The sequence below is a fragment of the Lepidochelys kempii genome, chromosome 7 (genome assembly GCF_965140285.1).
Source record: "Lepidochelys kempii isolate rLepKem1 chromosome 7, rLepKem1.hap1, whole genome shotgun sequence".
NCBI lineage: Eukaryota > Metazoa > Chordata > Testudines > Cheloniidae > Lepidochelys > Lepidochelys kempii.
The window spans coordinates 123,818,058-123,842,244 of NC_136386.1; the positions used below are offsets into that span (position 1 = coordinate 123,818,058).

A 24,187-nucleotide genomic window follows, 5' to 3' on the forward strand; every position below is an offset into this window, starting at 1 on the left:
ATGGACCATTTCACCTGGAACGGTCCCTTGAAATGTGTGTTAACTCCTTACGCTAAATAGTCTGTTCCACCTAATATTTAGCTGTGACACTCGGAGTACGTGTCTGAGACCAAAGGAAGAGCTCTGTGTAAGCTCAAAAGCTTGTCCCGTTCACCACCAGAAGTGGTCCAATAAAAGCTATTACCTCACCCACCTTGTCCCTCTAATGTCCTGGGACCAACATGTTTACAACCCCATGGCATAGATCATTAATAAAAATGTGTTAATTAGCATAGGGCCACGAATCTGTCCCTGCAGAACCCCACTAGAAATGCACCCCTTCGATGAGGAGTTCCCGTTTACAGTTTCATTTTGAGGCCTCACAGCTGGCCAGCTTTTCATCCAGTTAATGAGGGCCATGGTCATTTTATATTGTTCTAAGATTTGTAACCAAAATGTTGTGCGGTACCAAGTCTAACGCCTTACACAGTCTAGTACGTCAACACTATCACCCTTATCCACCAAACTTGTAATCTCATCAGAAACAGATACCAAGTTACTTTGACAGAACCTGCTTTCCATAAGCCCATGTTGACTAGCATTAATTACATTACCCTTCTTTAATTCTTTATTAATCGAGTTCTGTATCAGCCACTCCGTCATCTTACGCAGGATCAGTGTCAGACTGACAGGCTTATAATTACCCGGGTCATCCCATTTACCCTTTTTAAATATTAGCTTTCTTCTAGTTGTCTGGAACTTCCCCAGTGTTCCAAGACTATTGAAAACCAACATTAACAGTCCAGTGAGCTCCTCCAAAACTTTTGGTGGCTCTTCTAAAACTCTTGGACCAGCTGAGATTCAAAAATGTCTAACTTTAGTAGCTTCTGTTTAACATCCTCCTGAGATACTAGTGAGGTAGAAAGAGTGTTATCATGTGATGAATACATCATCTGTTTTTTCCCCACATACAGAACAGAAATATTGATTGAACACTTCTGGCTTTTCTGCATTATCATTGATAATTCTACCATTTCCATCTAGGAATAGACCAATACCATTGTCAGGATTCTTTTTGTTCCTAATACACTTTAAAACGTCCTCTGCGGGCCATAGTGTTCTTTGTGTCCCTTTGCTTCCCTTATCAATTTTCTACAACTCCTAGCTTCTGATTTATATTCATTACTATCAACTTCCCCTTGCTTCCATTTGTTCTCTCTCTCTCTCTCTCTCATTATATATATATAAAATGAGAGAGAGAGATTTTATAGCTTCCTTCACTTCCCCTCTAAATAGGGTTACCATGCGTCCGGGTTTTCCCAGACATTGCCTCTTTTTTGAGGCTCCATCCTCTGTCTGGGTGGATTCTTCAAATAACAGGCAGCGTCTGGGATCTTTTTAGAGCAGACGCTGCAACTCAGAAAGAGCCTCGATTGGTCCATTTCCCAATTGGTTCCTCCTCTGTATCAGCAGCTGATTGGTTCATTCCCCTGCAGCTATAGCTACTGGATCCCACCCACCCAGGTCCTGGCTCCTAGCCTTGGGGAGGGGGTTCTACAGGGAGGAGCTGAATGATGGCTGTCGCTGCATCCCGGGCTTGTGCCAGCCGCCCTGCTACTGTGACAGGGAGCGACACTGCCCGTCCCCACCTCCAGTGAGTACCCCTGCCGCAGGTACCCCCTCCAGCTCCCCTAACTGTACCCTTCATCTAGCTCCCCCTTCCCCCTCAATGTCCTCTTTGGGGGAACTTGAAATATGGTGAACCTATAACTAAAACTGGTCCCCTTTAACCAGTACACCCTTCTCCCTCGATCGTGGCTTTCGGGGCATCTGGCAAAGTGTTCTTAAACAATTCCCAACAATCAGTCACATTTTTCTGATTAAATTCTGCTTCCCAGCTGGTCTGGCTCAGAATTGTTTGGAGCTTTGTGAAACTGGCTCCTCTAAAGCACCAAGTCTGTCTGTCGCTGGTCCAGCCTTTACTCTGTTTGCACAGTAGACGTGTGATCAAGTCATGACCCTTGTACCTAAGCTGCCATGAATGTTTAGTTCTGCGACCAGCTCTGCTGTGTCTGCCCAGACGGGGCTAATACAGAATCCCCCACGCCACGGGGGCCCCCCCACTCTTTGCAATGTTGCGATTCAAATTTATCACCACAAGGGGGCACCCTTTCTCCACACCTCACTGAGTGGGGTGGCCAGTCTATGGGGCCAGAAAATGGCCCCCTCCCCAGGCTGGCTCCACCCTGGCCCCATGCAGGGTGCGGCAGTCAGGCCCTGGCCAAAAAGCGCCCTCCCGGGTCAGGGATGGAACAGGGGGAGGGATAGCTCGGTGGGCATTAGCCTGCTAAACCCAGGGTTGTGAGTTCAAACCTTGAGGGGGCCATTTAGGGATCTGGGGCAAAAATTGGGGATTGGTCCTGCTTTGAGCAGGGGGTTGGACTAGATGACCTCCTGAGGTCCCTTCTAACTCTAATATTCTATGATTATTATTCTATGATTAATATTCTATGATTATCAGGAGAGTGAATTTGTGTGGGGGGGTGGAGGGTGAGAAAACCTGGATTTGTGCTGGAAATCACTTTAGATAAGCTATTACCAGCAGGACAGTGGGGTGGGAATAGGTATTGTTTCATATTCTCTGTGTATATATAAAGCCTGCTGCAGTTTCCACGATATGCATCTGAAGAAGTGAGCTGTAGCTCACGAAAGCTTATGCTCTAATAAATTGGTTAGTCTCTAAGGTGCCACAAGTCCTCCTTTACTTTTTATGATTCTATGATTTCCCAGCCTGCAGCCCCTTCTGAGCTCCCCCTGCCCACCGCTCTGTCGGTGCCCCTCATTCCCGACCCGCAGCCCCCAGCTAGCCCAGCCCCCGACAGCTCTGCTAATGCTCCTCAATCCCGACCCGCAGCCCCCTTGCTGTTGCAGTCTTTGGCCTCTCCTTACAGTTCCATCAACCCCGGCTGTGGCCAACTGTGCAGGGGGTGGGATGGAAAGTGACCAAACTCGCTGCACGTGGTACCTGGCTGGCTGAGATCTAACCAGAGGCCGTTGCAGCTGCAGCCTGCCCCCTCGGCTCTGACAGACACCGGGCTGGGGCCCCGCTGCCAGGCAGACTCAGTGCCCTGCCCACGCGCCTGCTGGAGCCCACAGAGTCCTGCGAACAGCCCCTATTCAGTCCTGCCACCAGGACCCCGTGGGGGCGGGTCAGGGCCCGGCAGAGGCCCCCGTATCCAGTCCTGGGAACACCCCAAATGCAGATGGGCAACGCAAAGCTCCATGCAAACAGCAGCAGTGGTTCCTCTGAGCGGAACAGCCTCCCCGCCTGCCCTCCCTGAGCCTGGAGAGCCGGCGATTCACCCCTTTGTGCTGGATCCATGCCAAAGGCCTGTCGGCTCCCGGGGGGCAGGCTCCGCCTCCCTGTCTGGAGCACACAGTGCCACCATGCACCCTGCCCGGCTGCGTGACTGACACAGCAAATCCCCTGCTTCGCTGCAGGCTCTGGGCAAGCCCCCTCCCTCCATCCCACGGGGCACAGTCAGTGGAATGGCAGGATGTGCCCGGGCAGGGCTCCGCCTCACTCCCTGGGCTGTCAGGGCAGCACCCGCCAGGCTGCTCCCTTGGGTGCCTGCTCTCAGGCGGTGTTACATCGATTTAAACACACACATACTTGGCCTGCAGAGGAGAGTCCTGACTCATGCAATAGGAAGAAGCATCTGCTCCCAGAATCTCTCCCCCTCCTACAGCCTGGGAATCTAGACAGACAGATGGGCTAACCCGGCCCCCGCAGGCAGGGCTGGGGGAGAATCATTTGGCACCTGCCCCTGGCCTGGAAATTCGGTTCCACTCTCTCCCCCACGCTCCCGCGGTGCCAGCAGGAAATCACATCCCTGGCAGGATGGGGTTCGCGGTGAAGGAGGCAGGGAGCAGAAAAGTTCAGCACGATCTCTGCATTTCCCAGGGCTTTGCGAGCACATCGTAGGCGGGGGAGTCGGACCGTAGGGCCACCCTCTAGCACAGATGTGGGCAAACTATGACCCCCGGGCCACATCCGGCCCGCGGGACCGTCCTGCCTGGCCCCTGAGCTCCTGGCCCAGGATGCTCGCCCCCGGCCCCGCTCCTGCTGTTCCCCCTTCCCCGCAGCCACGCTGCCACGCGGCGCAATACTCTGAGGAGTGGGACTGCAGAGCCCGGCCTGACCCGGTGCTCTGTGCTGTGCAGCGCGGCTGCCTGTCCTGGTGAAGCCGCACCGCCAGTCACTAGTATTTCAGGCAGCGCGGTAAGGGGGCAGGGAGCGGGGGCGGGGTTGGATAGAGGGCAGGGGAGTTCGGGGGGGTGGCCAGGGGCATGGATAGGGTTTGGGGTGGTCAGTCAGGCAGGAGAGGAGGGGTTAGATGGAGAGGCGGGGGGTGGTCAGGGGACAGGGAGCAAGGGGGTGGATGGGGCAGGGGTCCTGGGGTGGGGCAGTCAGGAAGGAGAGGGGTGTGTGGGGGATGTGACGAAGTGGGAATGTTCTTAATGTTTTCTCTGAATACTGTGTGGGTGCCTCAGTTTCCCCTAGGCATTTCTTAAGTATCTAGGTGGTGGGATAAGGGGGTGTGATTGTTACAGAGCCCGAGAGGGCCAGTGTGATGGTGACTGCACAGAGAATGGCCGACACCCGGTCTCCTGATGGCCTGGGCCCCTCCCCTGAAAAGGTGCCAAGTGAGGGAGATGGTGACAGCCCATCACTTTGCTGTTCCCAAGTTGCTGTGGACTCACAGGCCTGTGTGCTCTCAGCGCCCCACAGTTTCCAGGAAGAACCCTAGTGTGCCAGCCCTTCTCCAGGTCACCACCTCTCTCCCAGGGTCGAGCCGCAGACTCCTCCGCCCCTGAGACTGCTCACTGCATTCCCCAGGGGGACCCCGTTACTGCAACAGTCCTTCTCGCTGGTCACACACTCCCAGGGGTTAAGCGTAGCTCCGTCGCCCCCTGAGACCGCTCCTCCCTGAGCCTTCAGCACACCTGGTCCTTGTTAATCCTCCTTCGTTTTACTGCTCCCCAGTCACTTACTGCAAGAACCGCCATCCACAGGGTGTAGTAGATCCCACTGCTACCACCAGTTGTCACGGGGTCCCCGGGCGATGCTCTGGTACTGCTCCCTACGAAGCCAGGCAGGACTCTGGGGGAGCCTCCTCTCTGGGAGCAGCCTGTCCCCAGAGCAAGAAGCTCACCCGGCTTCCACCTTCCTGGGTTTGACCTCGGAGCATTCAGCCTCCTCTGCCCCTCCGTGCGCTTCTCCCAGCGAGTCCACCCAGGCGGGGTCCTGGGGAAGCCAGAGGGTCCTGCCCCCCAACTCTGCAGTCAGACGTGAATCTCAGCCAGCCAGTAAAACAGAAGGTTTATTAGGATTGGTCCTGCTTTGAGCAAGGGGTTGGACTAGACGACCTCCTGAGGTCCCTTCCAATCCTGATAGTCTATGATTCTATGACTAGATGACAGGAACACGGTCTAAAACAGAGCTTGTAGGTACAGAGACCAGGACCCCTCTGTCAGGTCCATCTTGGGGGACAGGGAGGCCAGAGACCCATCTGGCCTCCCTCCATTTCCCCAGCCAGCTCCAAACTGAAACTCTCCCACCCCTCCTCTGGCCTTTGTCTTTTTCCCAGGCCAGGAGGCCACCTGATCTCTTTGTCCTCCAACACCTTTCGTGGGCACCTTTGCAGAGGAGGGGCCCAGGCCATCAGTGGCCAGGAGACAGGGTGTCGGCCATTTTCTGTGCAGTCACCATCACACTGGCTCTCTAGGGCTCTGCGACAATCACATCCCCTTATCCCACCACCTAGAGACTTAAGAAATGCCATGGGGAAACTGAGGCACCCACACAGTATTCAGAGAAAACATTAAGAACATTCCCACTTCGTCACAGGGGGCAGTTAGGGGTGAAGTGTCCGGGGGCAGTCAGGGAGAAGGGGTGGTTGGATGGGGCAGGGCTTCAAGGGGGGCAGTCAGGAAGGAGAGGGGGGGTTGGATGGGGCGGCAGGGGGAAGTTAGGGGCAGAGTGTCCGGGGGCGGTCAGGGGACCGAGAGCAGGGGAGGTGGATGGGGCAGAGGTCCCTGGGGGCTGTCAGGGAATAGGGGGGGGCGGATGGGGCAGGAGTCCCGGGGGGCCCGTCAGGGGGTGAAAAGCAGGGGGCCGGGGCCGGGCCATGCCTGGCTGTTTGGAGAGGCACAGCCGCCCCTAACCGGCCCTCCATACGATTTCAGAAACCCGCTGTGGCCCTCAGGCCAAAAAGTTTGCCCGCCCCGTTCTAGCAGCTAACGCTGCCGGAGCTGCAGACGAGCCGCACGCCGGGGAGCCAGAGCAGATGCCCCGACGCCAAGAATGCCGAAGAGTCCCCTGCGGCGACGGGAGCGAACGATCGAGTTGCCCCCGGACGCAGCTGGCAGCCGGCCACGGTGACACGAGCCACGTCGCCATGCAGGGGACCCCTGTATCCGCCCCGTCCCCCCGAGGGGCCCTCTTGGCTTGAACAGCAGCCGCTTCCTTCCCGGTCCGTGCCCCCCCATCCCCGCAAAACCAGGGGCACCAGGACAGCAGGCCCCTCACTCACCAGGAGGGGATCTGGCCGTGACACGGCCCCGCCCGAGAGCCCTGGGGGGCAATACCCAGCTGAAGGGTGAAGAGCCGGCTGGGCAGGCAACAGAACATGGTGGGCCGTGGTCCTGTCCCGAGGGCACAGCCCCCTCTCCCCAGGGCGAGGCCAGAACCCAAACTAGCTTCCCCGGACACGAAACCAGGGAAGGGCTGTGAGCCAAGATTGGGGCCTGCAAACCCTGGGCCCCGCCGGGGCTGTGCGCCCTCCAGACAAAGGGCATCGCTCCCCTCACTGCCCGCAGCCTCCGGCGGGGCTGGTGCCACTGATGGCACCAGAGCGAGACCAGTGGGAATGAGAAGGATCGGGGCTGGCGCGGCTCGGTGCATCGGGCACCGTTCCCTCCCCATCTGTCTCCCACGCACGGGGCTCCTTCCTGTCCTGGGGGGCTCCGAGCCTGGCCACGCGGGGAGCTGTGCCAGGCTGGCTCGGTGCATCGGGCACCGTTCCCTCCCCATCTGTCTCCAACGCACGGGGCTCCTTCCTGTTCTGGGGGGCTCCGAGCCTGGCCACGCGGGGAGCTGTGCCAGGTTGGCTCGGTGCATCGGGCACCGTTCCCTCCCCATCTGTCTCCCACGCACGGGGCTCCTGACTGTCCTGGGGGGCTCCGAGCCCGGCCACAGGGGGAGCTCAGTGGGGAGGGGGGCTTTCACACTGATCTAGCTGAACCGGCGCATGGCGCAAGCATGTGTGTTCTGAACAGAGGCAAAGCCCAGGGGAACGGGCATCCATCCACAGCCTCTAGACTCCACGCCGACGCCCAGGGTGTAGCCTAGCCTAGGGAGAGACGAGCAGGGGTGTGGCGGGGTCTCCATCCCACCCCCAGCCTGAGCAGGTGAAAAGGGCCAGTTCTCCTGTGCCTGGCTGCACCTGGAGGAGAGTCGGGGCTGGCCAGGGGGGATGGAGGATGAGGCTGAGCTGGTATAAAACCAGAACAATGGGGCGGCAGGGAGGAGCTCTCCAGTCATGCCCAGGGAGGACACGAACTGGCGAGGAGTCCTAGGGGCAGCCAGCCCTGGGATCCCACCTGGGACACGGACTCTGGCAAGACCCCGAGATGGGGAGCCCCAGGTGGGGAGAAGATACAGAGAAGTAGGAAATTGCCCAGAGAATCAGCAGCCAGGTCCTTGCTTGAGCAGATGCTGGTCACTGGGCAGAGGGCCCCTGGGCTGGAACCTGGAACAGGGGCACGGATTGGGCAGTGGAGCAGAAGGCCGCCTGGTGGACTGGGATACCCAGGAAGGGGAGGTCTCCGGTGACCGGGCTGGAGGGCCGAGCCATGGAACGGGAGCAACCCCAAGTCCAGAGAGAGACAGGAGAGGGTGAATAACTGAAAGTGGGGGCGCAAGCCCGGTCCAGAGCCAATCCCCGGACGAGCCACAAGGAGGCGCCGGAGCAGCGAGCCCCATGACACGGGTGTAGCGCAGCCGTGGGAACAGACGGACACAGACAGACGGGCATCAGGGTGCAGGACGGTGGCTCTAGGAACGTCGGAACTGCCAGCCGGGATCAGACCCCGGCTCCACCTAGCCCCGCGTCCTGCCTTGGACAGCGGCCAGCAACTGGGGGATAACCTGCCCCCACGTCGGTGGCCTCCTGCCCCCCCCGCACGCATCCCATCCTCCCTCTTGGGTCGGTTCTGTCCACTGCCCGGGCCCCTCCACTCAGACAGACCACAGCTCCCGCGGCCCACCCCCCTCGTCATCACTGGGCCTGCAAATGTCCCCTGCTCGCGAGCCCAGCGGGGACAAGTGCAGGAGAGTTCGTCAGCTGGCCCAATAACGAGTAACAGACACTGGGGGGGAGGCCCGGAAGGACTGAATTAGTGCAGATACGCAGGCCGCGGAGCTCACGCCTGGGAGACAAGAACAGGGTGCGAGTGGAAATCAATCAACCCAAACTGGTGTGTCGGAAATGAGGCCTAATTGGCGGAGACAGTAATGAGGTCCATCGCTCCCTTCTGGAGCCATCAGAGAGGGAGGCTGCGGGGGGGGGGGGGGGGGGGGGGGGGGGGAGGAGGAAGGTGATGGACCCTGACACCAGCGGGCTGAAAGACGAGAGAAGAAGGAGCATCCCTTGGTTTCCTGGCCTTGGATATCCTGATGCTGAGCGATATCCTGGCCAGAGAGGGGGCCCCAGGTGACCCCCCACACACACCTCCCGCAGCTCCAGCTAAATACCACCCGGGATGTGACTGTCACCCCCCAGCCCTGTGTCCTTTTCCTTCCCCGCCTTGTTTCCTCCCGCTCTCCATTTGCCTTCTGTCTAATATGCGTCTGGCTTAGCCCCCACGCCTGGATACTTTGCAATGGCTGCTGGGAGCCTGTCATCAAAATGAGGCCCCTAAGTGCAAGGCCCCGAACAGCCCGACGCAGGTCCGAGTTTGCCAGGTCTCAGGGTGGCTGGTGAGTCCATGGGCTGGGCCCGGGTTTCCTCCAGCAGAGAGGTTACAAACGCAAGGCCAGCCCAGAAACAGAGGCTGCCTTGTCTGCTCTTCTCTTCCCTGGCGTTGGGGGGGGAAGGAAGGGGGGGCAGGTTTTGCCTGGTTCCACCTCATGACCTTTCAGCGAGGGATGCAGGCGGCTGCCCCCGCAGCGGCTTGGCCACGGAAGGAATCTCCCCTGGTCAGGACAGAGTTTGCTTTGCCCCCGGCCGTGGCCTGGGGGGATACTCCTGGTGCTGGGGGATGCAGAGCGTGGGCAGACGTGCACTGGAGAGGCCACACCAGGACCCCTGTCCCAGCGCCACGCTGGGGAGACAAGGCCAAATCTCACCACCCCCTCCCGCACAGCTGGAGGCTAGAACAAGGGGTCCCCCCCTTTCCACCGGGCTGCACCCTAATGGCAACAGGGCGTCTCCTAGCGGCCGCTCTTCACCCCTGCGTCTCCAGCTCTCCCAGCTGAGGGTGGTGAATGTCCTTCCAGGAGGTTTAACCCCTCGGTGCCAAGCTCTCTGCCGGGGGGTGGGGGGGGTCAAATTTTTTTAAAACAAAAAAAGGCCTTTTGACCAAACAAACGCTTGCACAGAAAACGTTCAGTTTGGTTGAAATGCTCCAGTGTTGCCCTAACAACAATAACAAAACCCGGAACGTTCTTCCACACCAATTATCCATGTGCAGTAAGTTCTGAGGGTTGGTTTTCACCAACTGGATCTGTTTTAAACTGGAAACCAAACTTTTTTGATTTTTCATTGAAAACAAACAAACAAGCCCCAGCCAGACACAACAGCTCCAAGAGGCATGAACTGCCCCAGGACTCTCAACAGGGCGTTCACCCTGAAACCTAACAATGACAATTGTTAATAGTAACATCTAGCTACATCCAGGCTCATTGGTTTAACAGAATCCTAGCTAGCCTGCTTATCCCACAACCCCAACCTGCCTCATCAGCAGAAGATTTAAAAACAAGATAAATCACACGGCAGCTGCTGTGCTGACTGAATTATTAGTTTCCATGTTGAATTGCTTTAAAACCTCCAGCGTTTAATTTCAGCACAGCTGCTGCGGGGCATCTCCTCTGCTGAGAGCCAGAAGACAGGCTCCTTACTGCAGGAGGGAAATGCGACTTCCGCAGAGTACCCGGGGTCTTGATCTGCGTGGTGTTAAAGGTGGGCTCCCTCAGCAGCTGAGCCCACTCACGCTCGCTGCACTGGGAAGCTCGGGCGGGGGCAGATGATTATGGAGCTTTGCATATGCTCTCGGTCTCGCAGTTCCTGGGGAGCTCTCTGCACACCGCCCTGTCCTCGTTAAAGCACCCCAAGGGGTTTAGTCATTAGGGAGGTTGCACTGCAAAGGCTCTCCGGGTTCAACCCAGGGTTCTGGCTGGGAACAGCCCAGCGGGGTGAAGGCAGGTTGTGGGGGCTGGCTGTGCACCCTGCTAATGAACATGGTTAGGAGCCAGAGCAGCCAGGCTCCCAGCAGACAGACAGACAGTCTGTGGGCCTCCAGCTGGGATTCAGCTCCTCCCAGAACCCTGGGTTTCCCCAGGATTTAATGATGTCAGCTGGGGGCCGCCCTCCTGTAGGCCTCCTGGTGAGGCTGCCAGACAGGGTGCCGCTCAGCGCTGATGGTTGGTGAGTGCCGCATGGACACCTGCCTATTGGGAGCCAAGCTGAGAACTAGCAACTCGCATCACACCGATGGCCCCCGGGACGGCAGCAAGCCTTGGGTGACCGTGCCCTGGGCTTGACACTGCAGGGATGGGATAAAATAAAGGCCTGCCAGATGGACTTGGAGCACCGCCCTTGAGGTGAAGTGCCCTGCACCCCCCCCAGCCCCATTATACTCACTCTTAAAGGAAACGGCGTGAGATTATTAACGGGAACGGCGCAAGGCTACGAATCTCTGGGAGCACCAGCCTCCTCCAGCTGCCAACCCTACCGGTGCCGGCTCAGGAGGAGGACGGAGACAGGGAATCCGGGTTGGGGCTGGGGATAAGAAGCCCCTTGGGCATCCAGTGCACCTGACCCCTCCAAATACCCATTTCCAGGTGAATGAAACAAACGCAGACGTAGGTCCCACCCCAAGGGGCTCTCAGCCCAGCATGGCAGCCTGGGGCTGGCGCAGGAGAACCCCAGCGTAAAAGTGACAGAGCCAGACCCCTCACCAGCCTTCCCCGGCCACGCCAGAGACCGGTTTGGGATGGAGGGAAGCCGGGAAAAAGGCCGAGGGGCTGAGCACTGCCCACAGACAGGGCAGCCGTCTCCACGTAGGGGCAGACAGGCCGCGGCCAGCTCCCTCTGCCAGAGCAGGGCAGTGCCAGGGAGCTGCCCTCAGGCATCGCCAGACAACAGTACAAGTGCAGCGGGCTAGGGAAGAGCCAGGGAATAACCCGCCCTGTAGGTTGGCAGCTGCGGGATGAAGGAGAAAGGGCACCAGGGGGCTGCCGGAATCTCAGAGAGGGAGAACGTAAAGGGGAAATGAGGGGAAGACGCTCCTGTATCCCCCACTGCTCCAATCCCCCCACCCCCAATCTCTACATGCCACAGACACAAACTCTTGCCGGGCAATTGGGAAACCCCATTCCTCGGGATTCGGGACTCCCCAGCCCGGCACAGACCCAGCCCTGCCCTCCCCCACCAGATCCCCCTTTGCCCCCCGCCACTACCTTCGATGCCACTGATGATCTTGAAGCACTTGGTGGTGAACCAGTAGGAAATGAGGAGGAGGATGACGATCAGCGAGGCATAGAGCAGACTGTCGCTGTGCGGGGATGCCCTCTCCATGGCTCCATCCCAGGTGCCCGCCCTCGTGCCCCCCAGTGCCGGCGCCCCCCTGCCAGCACGGGCGTCGGGCTGGGACTCGCTGCCTCCCCACGAAGGGGTCGGGAGCGACACACAATAGCCGAGCTCCCAAACCAATTACCGTAATTGCTCTCATCTAACACATGGCTCCTGTCTAAAAATAACCGGCCGGCCCAGGGGAGCCCAGCAGGGAGCGTGGCACTGCCAGCAGGCACAGCGAGAGGGGGGCCGGCCTAGCCCCTCCCCAGGAGCCAGCCCTGCCTCCCATTAAACGGGCCCAATGTCAGGGCTCCAGGCCCCTCGCCAGGGAGATCCCCCAGCCCGAGACAGTTCACCACTGGGGCCAGGCAGCCTGCAGAGATACTGGGCCTGGCCCTCCTCTGCGGCCAACGTACGCTCAGGAGCTGGGATGGACGGGGGGCCTCTCTGCGCTCCCCCAACCCTGGGGCCTCTCTGTGCTCCCACCCATCCCCAGACCTCTGTCCCTCAGACACCTTTCCTCTGTTCCCTCCCCCTCTGGCCTGTCGCCTCCCAGCACACGTGAGATGAGTTCCCCAGGGCACGTCCACACTGCAGCATAAGCCCAGGGTTCACTCAGCCTCTAACCTAACCCCTCTTCTGCCTACACGCCAGTTGCACGAACCCAGGCTCGGACCCAGGGCCTCATGGGGGCGGAGAGTCTGACCCTGAGTCAAGCCGGGACCCAGGGTTCAAGCCCTGTTGCTTTGCAGTGCAGACACAGTCCCACTGGACCCATGCTCTGGGAGTTCGCCGAAAGTGTCCCACAATGCCCTGGGCCGACTTCCTTTGTCCTCTGGCAGTCGAGTGTTCCCGCGCACAAAGGGCCAGAGCGGCCCCGTTTTGGGAGGACGCTGGGAAGTCTGGGATATGCAGGGACAAGTCCAACCACCCATAACGCTGGGTAGACGCTGGGGCCTGGTCTCAACAATTCCACACCTGGGGTTACGTAGGAGAGGAGCCGCTCACGGCCTAGGCTAACAAACCCAGGGTCTGCTCCCCCGAGCTCGGCTAATCCGGGGCTTGCACTCAGTGTAGGTAGACAGACTCTCCGAGGCCTTGTCTTCATGGGGAAAACGAGGTGCGTTCATAACTGGAGTTAGTTACCCCAAGGCCAGATGCCAGTGAAGGCAGGGCAGGGTGCGGTTGCTGCATGAGTTACAGGGCAAGGTAAACCCCGGCTCCTCCACATTCGTCACCTCGACCCGCAAATACGGGCAAAGCTACAGGCAGCCTCATCTGCCCTGGGATTTCTCCTGGCGACCCGAGCTGAGACAGCACCGTGTTCGTGACGCTCCCACCTGCCCTGGCGAGCCGTGGTCTCCATCCATCACCCCAACCGGGCCAGGGGCACACACAGAATCCCGGCACCCAAGATCCTTCACCCCGGCTGCAGCAGGGGATCAGAACCCGGGAGTCTTGACTCAGCCCCCTGTGCTAACCGCCCAGCAGCACCCCCACACTCCGCCCCGGGCAGCCCAGCCCCCTCACGCCAGCTGAGACCTGCAACGCTGTGATTTTGGGCATCTGGGCGCAGAGCTGAGCAGTGACAGCCTGGGGGCTTTGTGCATGGGAGAGAGACATGCACGCCACCCCCCCTCCCCACGCTGCCAGCAGGCCCCACGGACCCTGGGGGCAGATCCAGACCGAGGGGTGAAGGCCGGGGGCAATTATCACAGACGAGGCTGCATAAACCTCTGTGCTTCTAGGCTTCCCGCAGCCCCGGGCCCGCGTTCAGACCCAGCTGGAGCCGAGTGGCAGATGCTGCTGTCCCACTTTCTGACTCAGGTTTTAGAATAAGGCTGCGAACGCCCCCTTCCCCCCGCCAGCTGGTGCTACTACCAAAGCACAGTGCTGCTGCCCGGCTAAAATTAGCCACCTCGCCAGCCCGCTGTCGCGCGCGGGGTATAAACAGCCATGCCCGAGGGCAGGGCCCCTCAGCCAGACGCAGCCGTCAGAGCCGTCTCCGTGCAGTCCCCCCTCTTGGGGCCAGGGCTACCAGCCAATGGCATGGCCAGCCACGGGTGCTGGGTGAGGGGTGGCGTGGGGGTGTCACAGAGATAGCCGGGGGGAGAGCTGCCCCCAGACGTGGTCCCCCCCGTCGCCACCCTGGCTGGTCGCAACAGGATGCAGCCTCCTTGCAGATCAGTCATTCCCCCCATCTGGGACCCCCTTGGCCCCGTCACCCCCTCTGCAGTGCTGCCACGGGGCTGTGTGAGGACGGCAGCAGGGGATAGACGCTTGCAGGGGCTCTCGGGGGATCCTCTGCATGGCCCAGGCAAGCTGCCCTGCTCCCCTGGGGACTCCCAGGCACTAGGGGTCGCACGCCGGGGCGGGGTGCTGCAGGGGGGGCCCCACTGGCTGCCCCCAGAGACAAGCCCCAGAGGAGCTGGACTGTATCTCTGTTCCCACGCTGGGTTGGAGCCGCACGGGGGCCACAGCCCATTGACTTGGTTGCTGCTGCCAGCCCTGGGCAGCTGCAGAGACTCCCCGGGGTGTTTTGCTCCCTGGCCGGAGGCCCGGCCTCCTCCCGGAGCAGGGAGGGACCTGGGCCATGCAGCCCGGGGATGGGCTGGTGGACAGATTTTTTTTTTTTTGGCTCTCGGGCCATCACCCATTAGGAGAGTTAAATTTAGGTCATAGCTGCTCCCTTATTACCCAGCTGCTAATCAGAGACAGGGCACGTTATTAATCAGCACATGAAGATATCGGCGCCGTTCTATTTTCGGGCGCTGAAGTCACAGTTTTAACCTGGTAAATTGATTAAGTCATTTCTCTCGCCCCGTCCTTGGCCCAGGCGGCACGGGGTCTCACCAGGCCCCCTGGGCAGGTGGGGGATTTGCCCCATGCCAGCCGCAGCACGATCCCCCGATGCAGACAGGCCGTGCTACGCTGTGAGGTTTGCCCAGCTTTGCTGGGAGGTTGGCCCAGTGCGGCATCCCTGGGGAAGAAATGGGGAGAGATCCCCCTGCCAGACCGTCCCGAGATGCGGCAAAGCCACTCCTGGCGCAGGCAGCCCCAGCGGGCCAAGGGAATGGCACCCGGCGAGGGATCAGGGTGACAGTGCCTGGGAGCCATGCGTGGGGACCAGCACCATGTGGGGGGCCAGAGCAGCACAGCGGATGAGCACAGTTCAGAGACCGTGATTGCGGAGATAGAGGGAGCGGGCTGGCCTGGGGGGCCCTGCAGAGCATGCCCTGCACTGGCCCCAGGCCTGCTGTCACACCTGCAGGGCCCCGCTCCACCATCACGGACCAGGGAGGCTCTGGGTTCCAGCTGCCACCACCACGGCTTTCCAAAGCAGTCGAAGATTCCCAGCCAGGAGCAGCGACACCATGGGCCCATCTAGCCTGGCATCCTGCCTCCTATGCCCCGGCCCATCCAATCTGGTGTCCCTACTGCCCTCTCTCAGCGAGCTCCAGAGCCCAGTGCCCTTCTCCAGGGCAGGCCCCAGACCAGCTGATTCAGCAGCAGGCAGAATTATAAACCTGTCCAGGTCCCACAAGGAGGTAAGCGCCAAGCTGTGGCCCCAAGTGCCCAGGAATGTCCCCTGTAGCCCAGCCAGGCAGAGATGGAGAGTGGCTCTGCTTACGTTGTCTGCATGCCCCGGATGGCTGGTTTCAGCTGCGAGAACCCTGCCAATAGACGGAGGAGACGCTGGGATTCCCTGGGCCAGGGTTAAAGTCTGAGCTCAGGGACTGGGCAGAGGTGGCGTGGGGGGGGGTTGGGGGGGGTTCCCTCTGGCACCTAAGTTCCCTTTAAGCTGCACAGTCACACAGCCGGGCAGCTGGCCATCAAGGGCTGCACAGGTGGGGAGAGGCACCTCTCCCCCAGTCCCAGCCTTGGAGCTACCATGGCTGGGGAGAGGTGCCTCTCCCCCAGCCCCAGGCTGCTGCAGCGAGAGAGGGCTGGAGAGAGTCCTCTCTCCCCGCCACAGCCCCGGGGCAGCCTGCACCCCAAACTCCTCATCCCCGGCCCCACCCCAGAGCCTGCACCCCCAGCCGGAGCCGTCACCCCCCCACACACACTCCAATCCCCTGCCCCAGCCCTGAGCCCGCTTCTGCACCCCAAACCCCTCATTCCCAGCCCCACCCCAGAGCCTACACCCCTTTGCCCCAGCCCTGAGGCCCCGCCGACACTCTGAACCCCTCGGCCCCACCCCCACCACACATCACCTCCGTATTCGTGCACATAACAAAACTCATTCCACACATGGATGTAAAAAACTAGAGGGAACATTGGCTGGCGCTGGGGGGGGGGGGGGGGCTCAGCACCAGCCACCTTACGAATAGTTGGGTTCTTAACCCAGCCCAACCCCTTTCTCTAAGGGCACGGGACACAGGATTCACTCCCAGCCTGAGACAGTCACGTCAAAACCCAAGCAAAGTCAAGGAGAGGGATGTGCAGTCGAATGGCCAGGGGGCAGCCGGGGAAGGGTCGCACCGACAGGCTTGGAAAATTAGAACCACAGCTCCCAGTGTTGCCCATGCCCCCATCACCCAGGGCTGTGTGGAAACAGCCCCAGAGACACGGACATTTCTCCATTCATGGCGCAGCTACCCCAGTATTACCAGCCCCTGAGATTATAAGATCAGGAGTCTTGTCACATTGGGTGTTTTCCTCAAGCCCCAGTTCTGCTTTCACTTTAAGGAAATAAGAGTTATTTATAAAAGACCATCAGATTTATTCTATAGGTAATCCTAGGATTCGCCAGCAGCGCTGTCTCTGATGCGAGATCTAAGGTGCAACTGACCTGGGGTAAGTGACGGGTCCTTTGGGACGGGGAGTAGCCTGAATGTCGCTGGGGTCCAGGGTGTAAGGGCCCAGCTGTCACAAAGGCAGCTCACCGGGGAGGTGGGACAAACCAGAGACCCCAAGGGGACTGGTTGGGACTCCCTGGTCAGGCTGCTCCAGCGCCTAAGGAGTTCACTCGCACGTGATAATTGGTGGGTGAGATCGAAGTGCAGAACTCACAGCCCATGGGGGGGTCTGTGGCTGGTTCCTGCCGGGTATCTGCACCCAAGTAGCTGCAGGCAGCGTTACAGGGAGAACCTCCCCGATCAGTTCACAAATCAGAACGTTTCTAGTTCTCAGAAAAGCAAGCGCCAAGAGGCTCAGACTCCGGAAGTTGGGCCTTTGACCCATTAGTCCTCAGGGAGACGCTACATTCCCTGTTTAGGGAGGGAGCAGAGAAGACAGGTGTGTGCTCCAGGATTTTCAGCTAACCCTCTCTCTCCCTCTCCCCATTCCCTGCTGTGCAGGGTAGGGCAGCTGTTTGAAGGTGACCCTTCTAATCGTCCCACTCATTGGGCCTGGGGTTCGAATGGGGGCATGACAGACTCTACTCTTATGTTCACCCTTTTTACCAGTCCATGATAAGTTTTGTACAAAGTATACCTTGTGAGGTGTCAGTGGAAAACTCAAACTGCTGAACATTAGTGTCCTGGTTAAATATGAATGGCAACATCGTATGAAAAGTTAAGATTCTACGGTAGGACATTGCTGAGACATGCTCCAAGTTTAGAAAAGCAGGCACAACCCAGTTCCTCAGAGACAAAAGGTAAATGTACCCCTCGGCCAGGTATCATCTTAATCACACGAACTATCACTTGGGTAAGTGACCATTCTTTGGCAGGAAGAAAGGTGTGAGCGAGAGATTTACATCTTGGCAAAGGAACAGCAGGGGGTTCCCATGTAAACAGACTGGCTTTTGCCTGAACCCAACTGGAAATGATTCTCAAAGAGGAGGAAAAGATATAAAAATGAGGAACAGAGGCCCCAGATCACCTCTCTCCCCTCAGCTCTACTCACGGCATCAACAACATTTGAAAAGGAAGCATCATTGAACTTGGGGAGGGGTCCTGGCTGAAGGGATCCAGCTAGACTGCTGTAAGCATATGGCGAGAGAAACCTTTTGCTTTAAATTCACTTAGGTTGTTAAGTTAGCTCTGTCACGGAGTGTGGGGGAGTCCAGGCCCTGCACCCCTCTTCCTGGGATTCACTGAGACTCTCAGCCAGCCAGTAAAACAGAAGGTTTATTGGACAACAGGAACACAGTCCAAAACAGAGCTTGTGGGTACAACCAGGATCCCTCAGTCAACTCCTTCTGGGGGAGCAGGGAGCTTAGACCCCAGCCCTGGGGTTCCCTGTGTTCCTCCACCCAGCCCCAAACTGAAACTAAACCCACCCAGCAGGCTCCCTCCTGCAGCCTCTGTTCACATTCCCTGGCAGAGGTGTTACCTCCCCGCCCCCCTCCTGGCTCAGGTGACAGGCTCTCAGGTCTCCCATCCCCAGGGCACATTCCAGGTCAACACTCCCCCTCCCTGCTGCGTCACATCCTCACAATTTGCATTTTACCTTTCATTTCTTTGTAATTGGTTCTGGCTTTTATGCCTCATTCCCTGGTAATCACTTAAAATCTATCTTTCTGTAGGTAATAAACTTATTGTAATTGTTTTCTCTAAGCCAGCGTGTGTTTGGATTGAAGTGTTTGGGAACCCCCAGTTGAGATAACAGGGTTTGTGCATTTCATTTTCTGTTAATGAAATGACGGCCATTCCATGATCTTGTATGACACCGAAGGATAGAGCTGGGCAGTACAAGGCACACTGTACAAGTCTGGGGCCAGAGTTTGCTGGTGTTGCTCTGCAATACGATTCAGGACTGGCTGGCTAGAAGCTGGGAGTGGTATTGCATGCTGGAGGCTGTGTGTGAACAGACGGGGAGTGGCTGTTCTCACAGTGAAGCAGCCTAAAGGGCACCCCAGATTGGAGCGTTGAGGAGACGTAGCTATGCATCAGTCCAGATTGTCACAGGGGGGTCAGCTCTTGTTTTCCTCCAGCTGCAAGGAGCTCCCACGCTGCCCGGGGGACACAGGGGCTGGGTGGGATGTCAAGAGATTCCTCTCTCATGTCTTCTGCAGCCTCATTGAGGTTCATGGATCCATCCCTGGCCAGCTGGGGCTGGTGTGATCATCTTCCAGGGCTGCTGAGGAGGCAGGGCTGGAACCCAGACGGCTCGAGCTATGTGTGGCCGCTCACCTCGAGCTCACCGGGTCCCAGCCAGCCTTAGCGGGAAGCAACCAAGAGCTGCACCGTGGCCTGGGGGGTGGGGATGGGGGGTGGGGGGGGTGTCTCAGCCGGTTTCTCCGCAGGCAGCGTGCCGCCCTTGCAGCCCTGAGAGCTGTGCCAGATGGCTAGAGCACTGCCAAAGGGCCAGTGGCTCCTGACGTGGGGCGGGGGTGGGAAGGGTCCCCTGTGAACTTGAGTTTGGCATTGAAAGAGCTGAGGCTGCCTTGCAACCCCTGAAGGGGGGCGGGGGGTCACAGCCTGCAGCCCCCCCTGCAGAGCGTGACTGCTGAGCACAGGGGGGGAGGGTGAGATGGGAGGGGTGAGGATCAGCCCCAGGCACACTCAGAGAGGAAGAGCCCTGCACCAGCCCCTTGCAAGGAGAGGGGGCAAAGGCCCACAGCAGGCAAGGCAGCCCCACAGCTCAGCACACCCGGACAGAGCCTAGGGGATGCCTTGTTCCCAGCAGCGTCTGGGGCCCTGCAGAGGTGGGAGCCCATGTTAGGTCAGAAAGAACAGACCAAGGTAGCAGAGACTCCTTGCTCTGCCCAGTGCCGGCAGATCCACCAGGCTGGCTTGGCTTCTTACTGCCCCCACACCAACCCTGCAGGGCGTAGGCCAAGCCATCTCCTCCGCTAAAATCTGCCTGCTCCCACCCTGGCTCACCAAACACTGCCACCTGACCCACCCCACTTATTGTGGGACGGGCCCTAGGCATCTTCCAGCACCTGCACAAGCTAACGGAGGCCAAGGTCACCATCTCACTGGGCCGTAAGGGGACAACGTCAGCAGGGACACACGGCAAGTGAAGGTCCCTCCGCCGACTGTTTCAGGGGAATGCTCCCGTCATCTTCCCCTTCTCTCTGGGGATAGCACCCTGGCTGCACGAGCGTGGACACACGGACACGGACACACAGGCACCCACAGCCCCTCACAAGAGCCAGTTGCCGCAAGCAGCAGGGAACCAGCCGCGATGGGTTCTCCAGGCTGCCCCTTGGAGGCGCGGGCCAGGCCAGCCCGGGGCAGTGCTCTGGGATGGGGCTGGGAAGCTGTCGCCATGCTCCAGAACGAGCGGCTGGGGCTGTAATTGCCTGATGCAGAGCGAGCAGCTCAGCGGGCTGGGCTCCAAGTGGCTGCGCTTCCCGTCGGCGCTCGCCGGCTCGTCAGCCGCCTACGGAGGCCTCTGACCGTGCCGCAGTCCGGCTGCCTGAGTGCCGCGGCAGCGGGGCTCAAGGGGTGGAGCAGGCGGTGATGTGACCCGCCCGGCCGCCGAGGCGCAGAACGTGGGCTGGCGCAGGTTCCTCTGAAAGGCCCGCAGGGACGTCACTGCAGCAGCCGAGCCCCAACACCAGGCCACGTGGCGGGGGAAGGGGGGCAGCGGGCCTCCCACGGGCCCCCAGCTCTTCTCACTCACCCCAGCACAAACCCACTGGCCCTGGTCCAAAAGCCACAGGAAGGAGAGGCAGGGCCAGCGAGAGCCACACCAGGAATGCTTACAGCCCGGTGCCACTTCCAGGGGGCAGCACTTTGCTGTAATTCACACCCCGACTGGCATCCCTGCCTGCTGCTGGCCAAGAAGGCACCTCCAGCCCCCAGTTGGGAGCAGCTGACTCCGAAAGGAGAATCGCCCATAATAGGCCCCCTCCCCCCGCTATTCCAGCAGCGCAGCCCCCCCCCAGCACTGCACTGGGGCCCAGCACCAGCTGAGGAGAGAGGCCGCCCCCCTTGCTACCCTGCAATCATCCAACTCATTCCACGCTGCACGCTCGCTCCTCCCAGAGCTGAGCCTGCTTGGCTCCCGAGACGTGACAGGCTCCCCGCCCAAGGCAGGACGGCTGCTGAATGTGAAATCAGAGCCCGTCGGCCCAGCGCCAGGCACAGCGCCAAAGAGGTGGGTTCCTTGTAGCCTCTGCCACAGACAGTCCTGTGGAATGAGACTCACACAACGCGACGAAGCCAGACGGAGTGACGGGCCGGGGCGCACTGCAAGTCTCATGCCCTCGCCCAGCGCCGACGCACGAGCCCAAGGGGCTTGCTATAGAGCGATCCACCCCCCTCCCCCCTCAGCACCTCCAACTTAGCACAGCACACTCCTGCCTTCGTGGCACCCACCCCGTCAGCCCCAGGGAGCGAGACACCAGAGCCAGGAATCAAACCCAGGGCTCCCACAGGGCATCTTGGGGCAGCAGGAGTCTCACCCCAGTGCATGGAGGAGAGATCAGGGCTTCCCAGTCAGGGATCTCCAGGGGAAGGGGACCCGCATCCGGCGGTGCATCCCAGCTCCGTGGGGAAGGGTGGATTCCTTCCGAACGGGAGAACCGCAGCTGGAGAAGCGGCTACAAGTGGTGACGCCGAGCAGGACCTAGCTCTGCACGCTGGGCCAGAGACCCCGGGCGCAGCCTCTGGCCAAGTGGGATCTGGAAGGGCAGGGGTGGCACGGGACCAGGGAGAGCTCAGCCAGTCCCACATATAGGAGAGCCGGGGTTTCGGGCTGGTTCGGGTCAGTTCTTGGTTTAGCCCGACCAGCCTGCCTGGCTCTCGCTGGATCCGGAGGGCGCAGACGGCTCTCAAGCAAGGCAGACGCCCTGAGGCAGGGGCAGGGTCCAGTCACTCAGCGCTGGCAGCCGTGCATGCCAAGGGCACCACTGATGTCTCTCCCCACAAGAGACACCTCCAGAGCAATCCAGCGCCTGTTACGGGGGAAGGGCTGCTGGGTTTGCTGGCAGCAAATGGGTGTGGGGGGCTGAAGACCCCTGTCCAGGGAGGGGCCAAAGCCTTCACCTCTTTTTCCTGTGGGGCAGAGGGTCCTGGGGTCACCCACCGGGTCTCTGACTGTTGCTAAGTGATATCGCTGAGGTGCCCCAGGTGACCGCACCCAGCCAGAGGGGGAGGGTGGGGGTCTCTCCTGGTGCGGCTGGGGAAGCAGCAGCTGGTCTTCTGGACCCAGGGAAAGGGGAGGGTTGGATTGTAACTCGGCGTCAAAGACAACCTGCTCCCAGAGCTCAGGGCGTGGGCTCCCCGAGGACTGACCCCAAGCCTGCAACCCCTAGGGCTGGGGCCAGCCATACACATGACGCTGGTCTGGGGGCAGAGGGGAGAGTAGATCCCTGCCCCCAACCCATGCCCCAAGCCCCCCAGATCCTCTCTCCTGGGGGGCAGGGCATGGGGAGGTTGCAATTCAATCCCCAGTGCTGTGCCCCCCAGGTGTGTGTGTGTGAGAATGACCCCCCCCACCCACCACATCGGATCTGATTTCTGTAGCAACCCTTCCCCCTATCTCCAGACACGGACCCCTCTGTAGTGCCCAATACCACGCTGCCTGCCCCCCAAACAGCTCCGATAACCCATGGGGGTGGGGGTGGGGGGGCTCTGAACCCCCCCCCTTCCCCACTGCTAAGAGACTCCAGGCAAGCCCAGGAAAGGCACTCCGGCCCCCTCCGGCCCCGCTGCCAGTCTCCGCGCTGCCAACACGGGGCACAGCCCCCCGGCCCCCCGGCCCGGGACACACCCCGCCGGGGCTCCCTACCTGGCGAGAGGGTCCCGGTGACAAAGTGGTAGAAGCAGCGAATCACCTTCCGCAGCTGGCGCTGGCAGCGGCTCATGGTGCCCGCGGGCAGCGCCCGGGCGGCAGCCGGCCACACCCCGTCCCCGCCGGGGCGCAGGATCTCCCTTCCCCGGCCCCCCGGCTCCCTGGGCATCGGGTCCAGCGCGGCCCCCGGGCCCCGATCCCGGCAGCCGGAGGGCCCGGGGCCAGCCGGGGCGGGCCGGGCCGGGGCTCGCCCAGGGGCGCGGGAGCCGCTGCCCCGGCGCGCAGCGGGGAGGGCCCGGCCGCTCCGCGCCCGCAGCCGCCTGTGGCCGGGCTCTGCCCCGCCGCCGCGATGGGGCCGCCAGCCCCCTCCGCCCCGCGCCGGGGGGGGCCCCGCGGGATGCCGCGGTCGGCATGGCAACGGCCAGACTCCACAGGTCCCGCTGACCAATGGGGCGCCGCCGCCTCCCCGCCTGCCTCCCGGCGCTGGCGAGGATGCTCCTGCCCCCAAAGGGGCGGGGGCGCGCCCATCGGCCCCCCCCATACTCCGCCCCCCCCCATACTCCCCCCCCCCTCCAGCGCCCAGCCGGGCAGGGCCCATACCTCCCCCCCCCACCCCCCCGGGCAGGGCCCAGCCAGGCCCATGCCCGCCTCCAGCCCCCCGGGCAGGGCCCATACCTCCCCCCCCCACCCCCCCGGGCAGGGCCCAGCCAGGCCCATGCCCGCCTCCAGCCCCCCGGGCAGGGCCCATACCTCCCCCCCACACCCCCCCGGGCAGGGCCCATGCCTGCCTCCAGCCCCCCGGGCAGGGCCCATACCTCCCCCCCACCCCCCAGGCAGGGCCCATGCCCCCCTCCAGCCCCCCGGGCAGGGCCCATGCCCCCCTCCAGCCCCCCGGGCAGGGCCCATACCTCCCCCCCCCACCCCCCAGGCAGGGCCCATGCCCGCTTCCAGCCCCCCGGGCAGGGCCCATGCCTCCCCCCCCCACCCCCCAGGCAGGGCCCATGCCCGCTTCCAGCCCCCCGGGCAGGGCAGGGCCCAATCCCCTCCTCCCCCCAGGCAGGGCACAGCCAGGCACATCCCTCCCCCTCCCGCCCCCCCGGGCAGGGCAGGGCCAGGCACAGCTGGGCAGGGCCCATCCCCATCCCCTGCTCCAGCCCCCCCAGCAGGGAAGGGCCCAGCCCCCTGCAGAAGGCACAGCAGGGCCCATTGCCCCTGCTCCAGCCCCCTAGGCCGGGCCCATCGCCCCTGCTCCAGGGCAAGGCAGGGCCCATCCCCAGGTAGGGCACAGCCGGCCAGCCCCCAGTGCCCCATGCAGGCCTCACCCTGGACACCTACTCCACACCCAGGGCTCAGCCTCTCCCTCAGCCTTTGGCAGCGTGTGGGTTATTGCCCTGAGCCAGAGGGGTGTGTTAGAGAAACTGCACACATAGGGGCAGGGGGCAGGGAAAGAGAGGCTCCAGGGTGCCCTGGTGACAGTGTGTTGGTGGGATGCTGGGCGTGCCCCCCCATAGTCAGTGGGAGATGTTCTGTCAGGGCTAGGGTGTCACACAGGGCAGTTTATCTGTTATCCATATAAAACATCCAGTCCCTTTTTGCATCTTGCTAAGTTTTTAGCCTCAATGACATCCTGTGACAGTGAGTTCCACTTGCTAATCCTGGGGTGTGAAAGCATTTCCACCTTTTCATTTAAGTGAAAATGGCCAGGTTCATGTGTT

The 24,187-nt window shown here is 60.9% G+C and overlaps 1 protein-coding gene across 5 annotated transcripts in view; it reads right to left on the bottom strand.

The window, feature by feature from the left end:
• Window positions 1–24,187, bottom strand: part of KCNIP2 (potassium voltage-gated channel interacting protein 2) — a 135,396-nt gene that overhangs the window by 50,147 nt on the left and 61,062 nt on the right. Inside the window, exon 1 of one of the 5 annotated variants that reach the window (XM_078853888.1) lies at window positions 22,470–22,704. The exons of 3 other annotated variants lie outside the window; for them this stretch is intronic. In XM_078853888.1, the coding sequence (XP_078710014.1) occupies window positions 22,470–22,641 (172 nt within the window). In that variant the 5' untranslated portion in view covers window positions 22,642–22,704. Of the gene's footprint in view, window positions 1–11,722; window positions 11,845–22,469; window positions 22,705–24,187 lie in introns of those variants that run through there. One more of the 5 variants, XM_078853889.1, reaches the window with a different exon arrangement.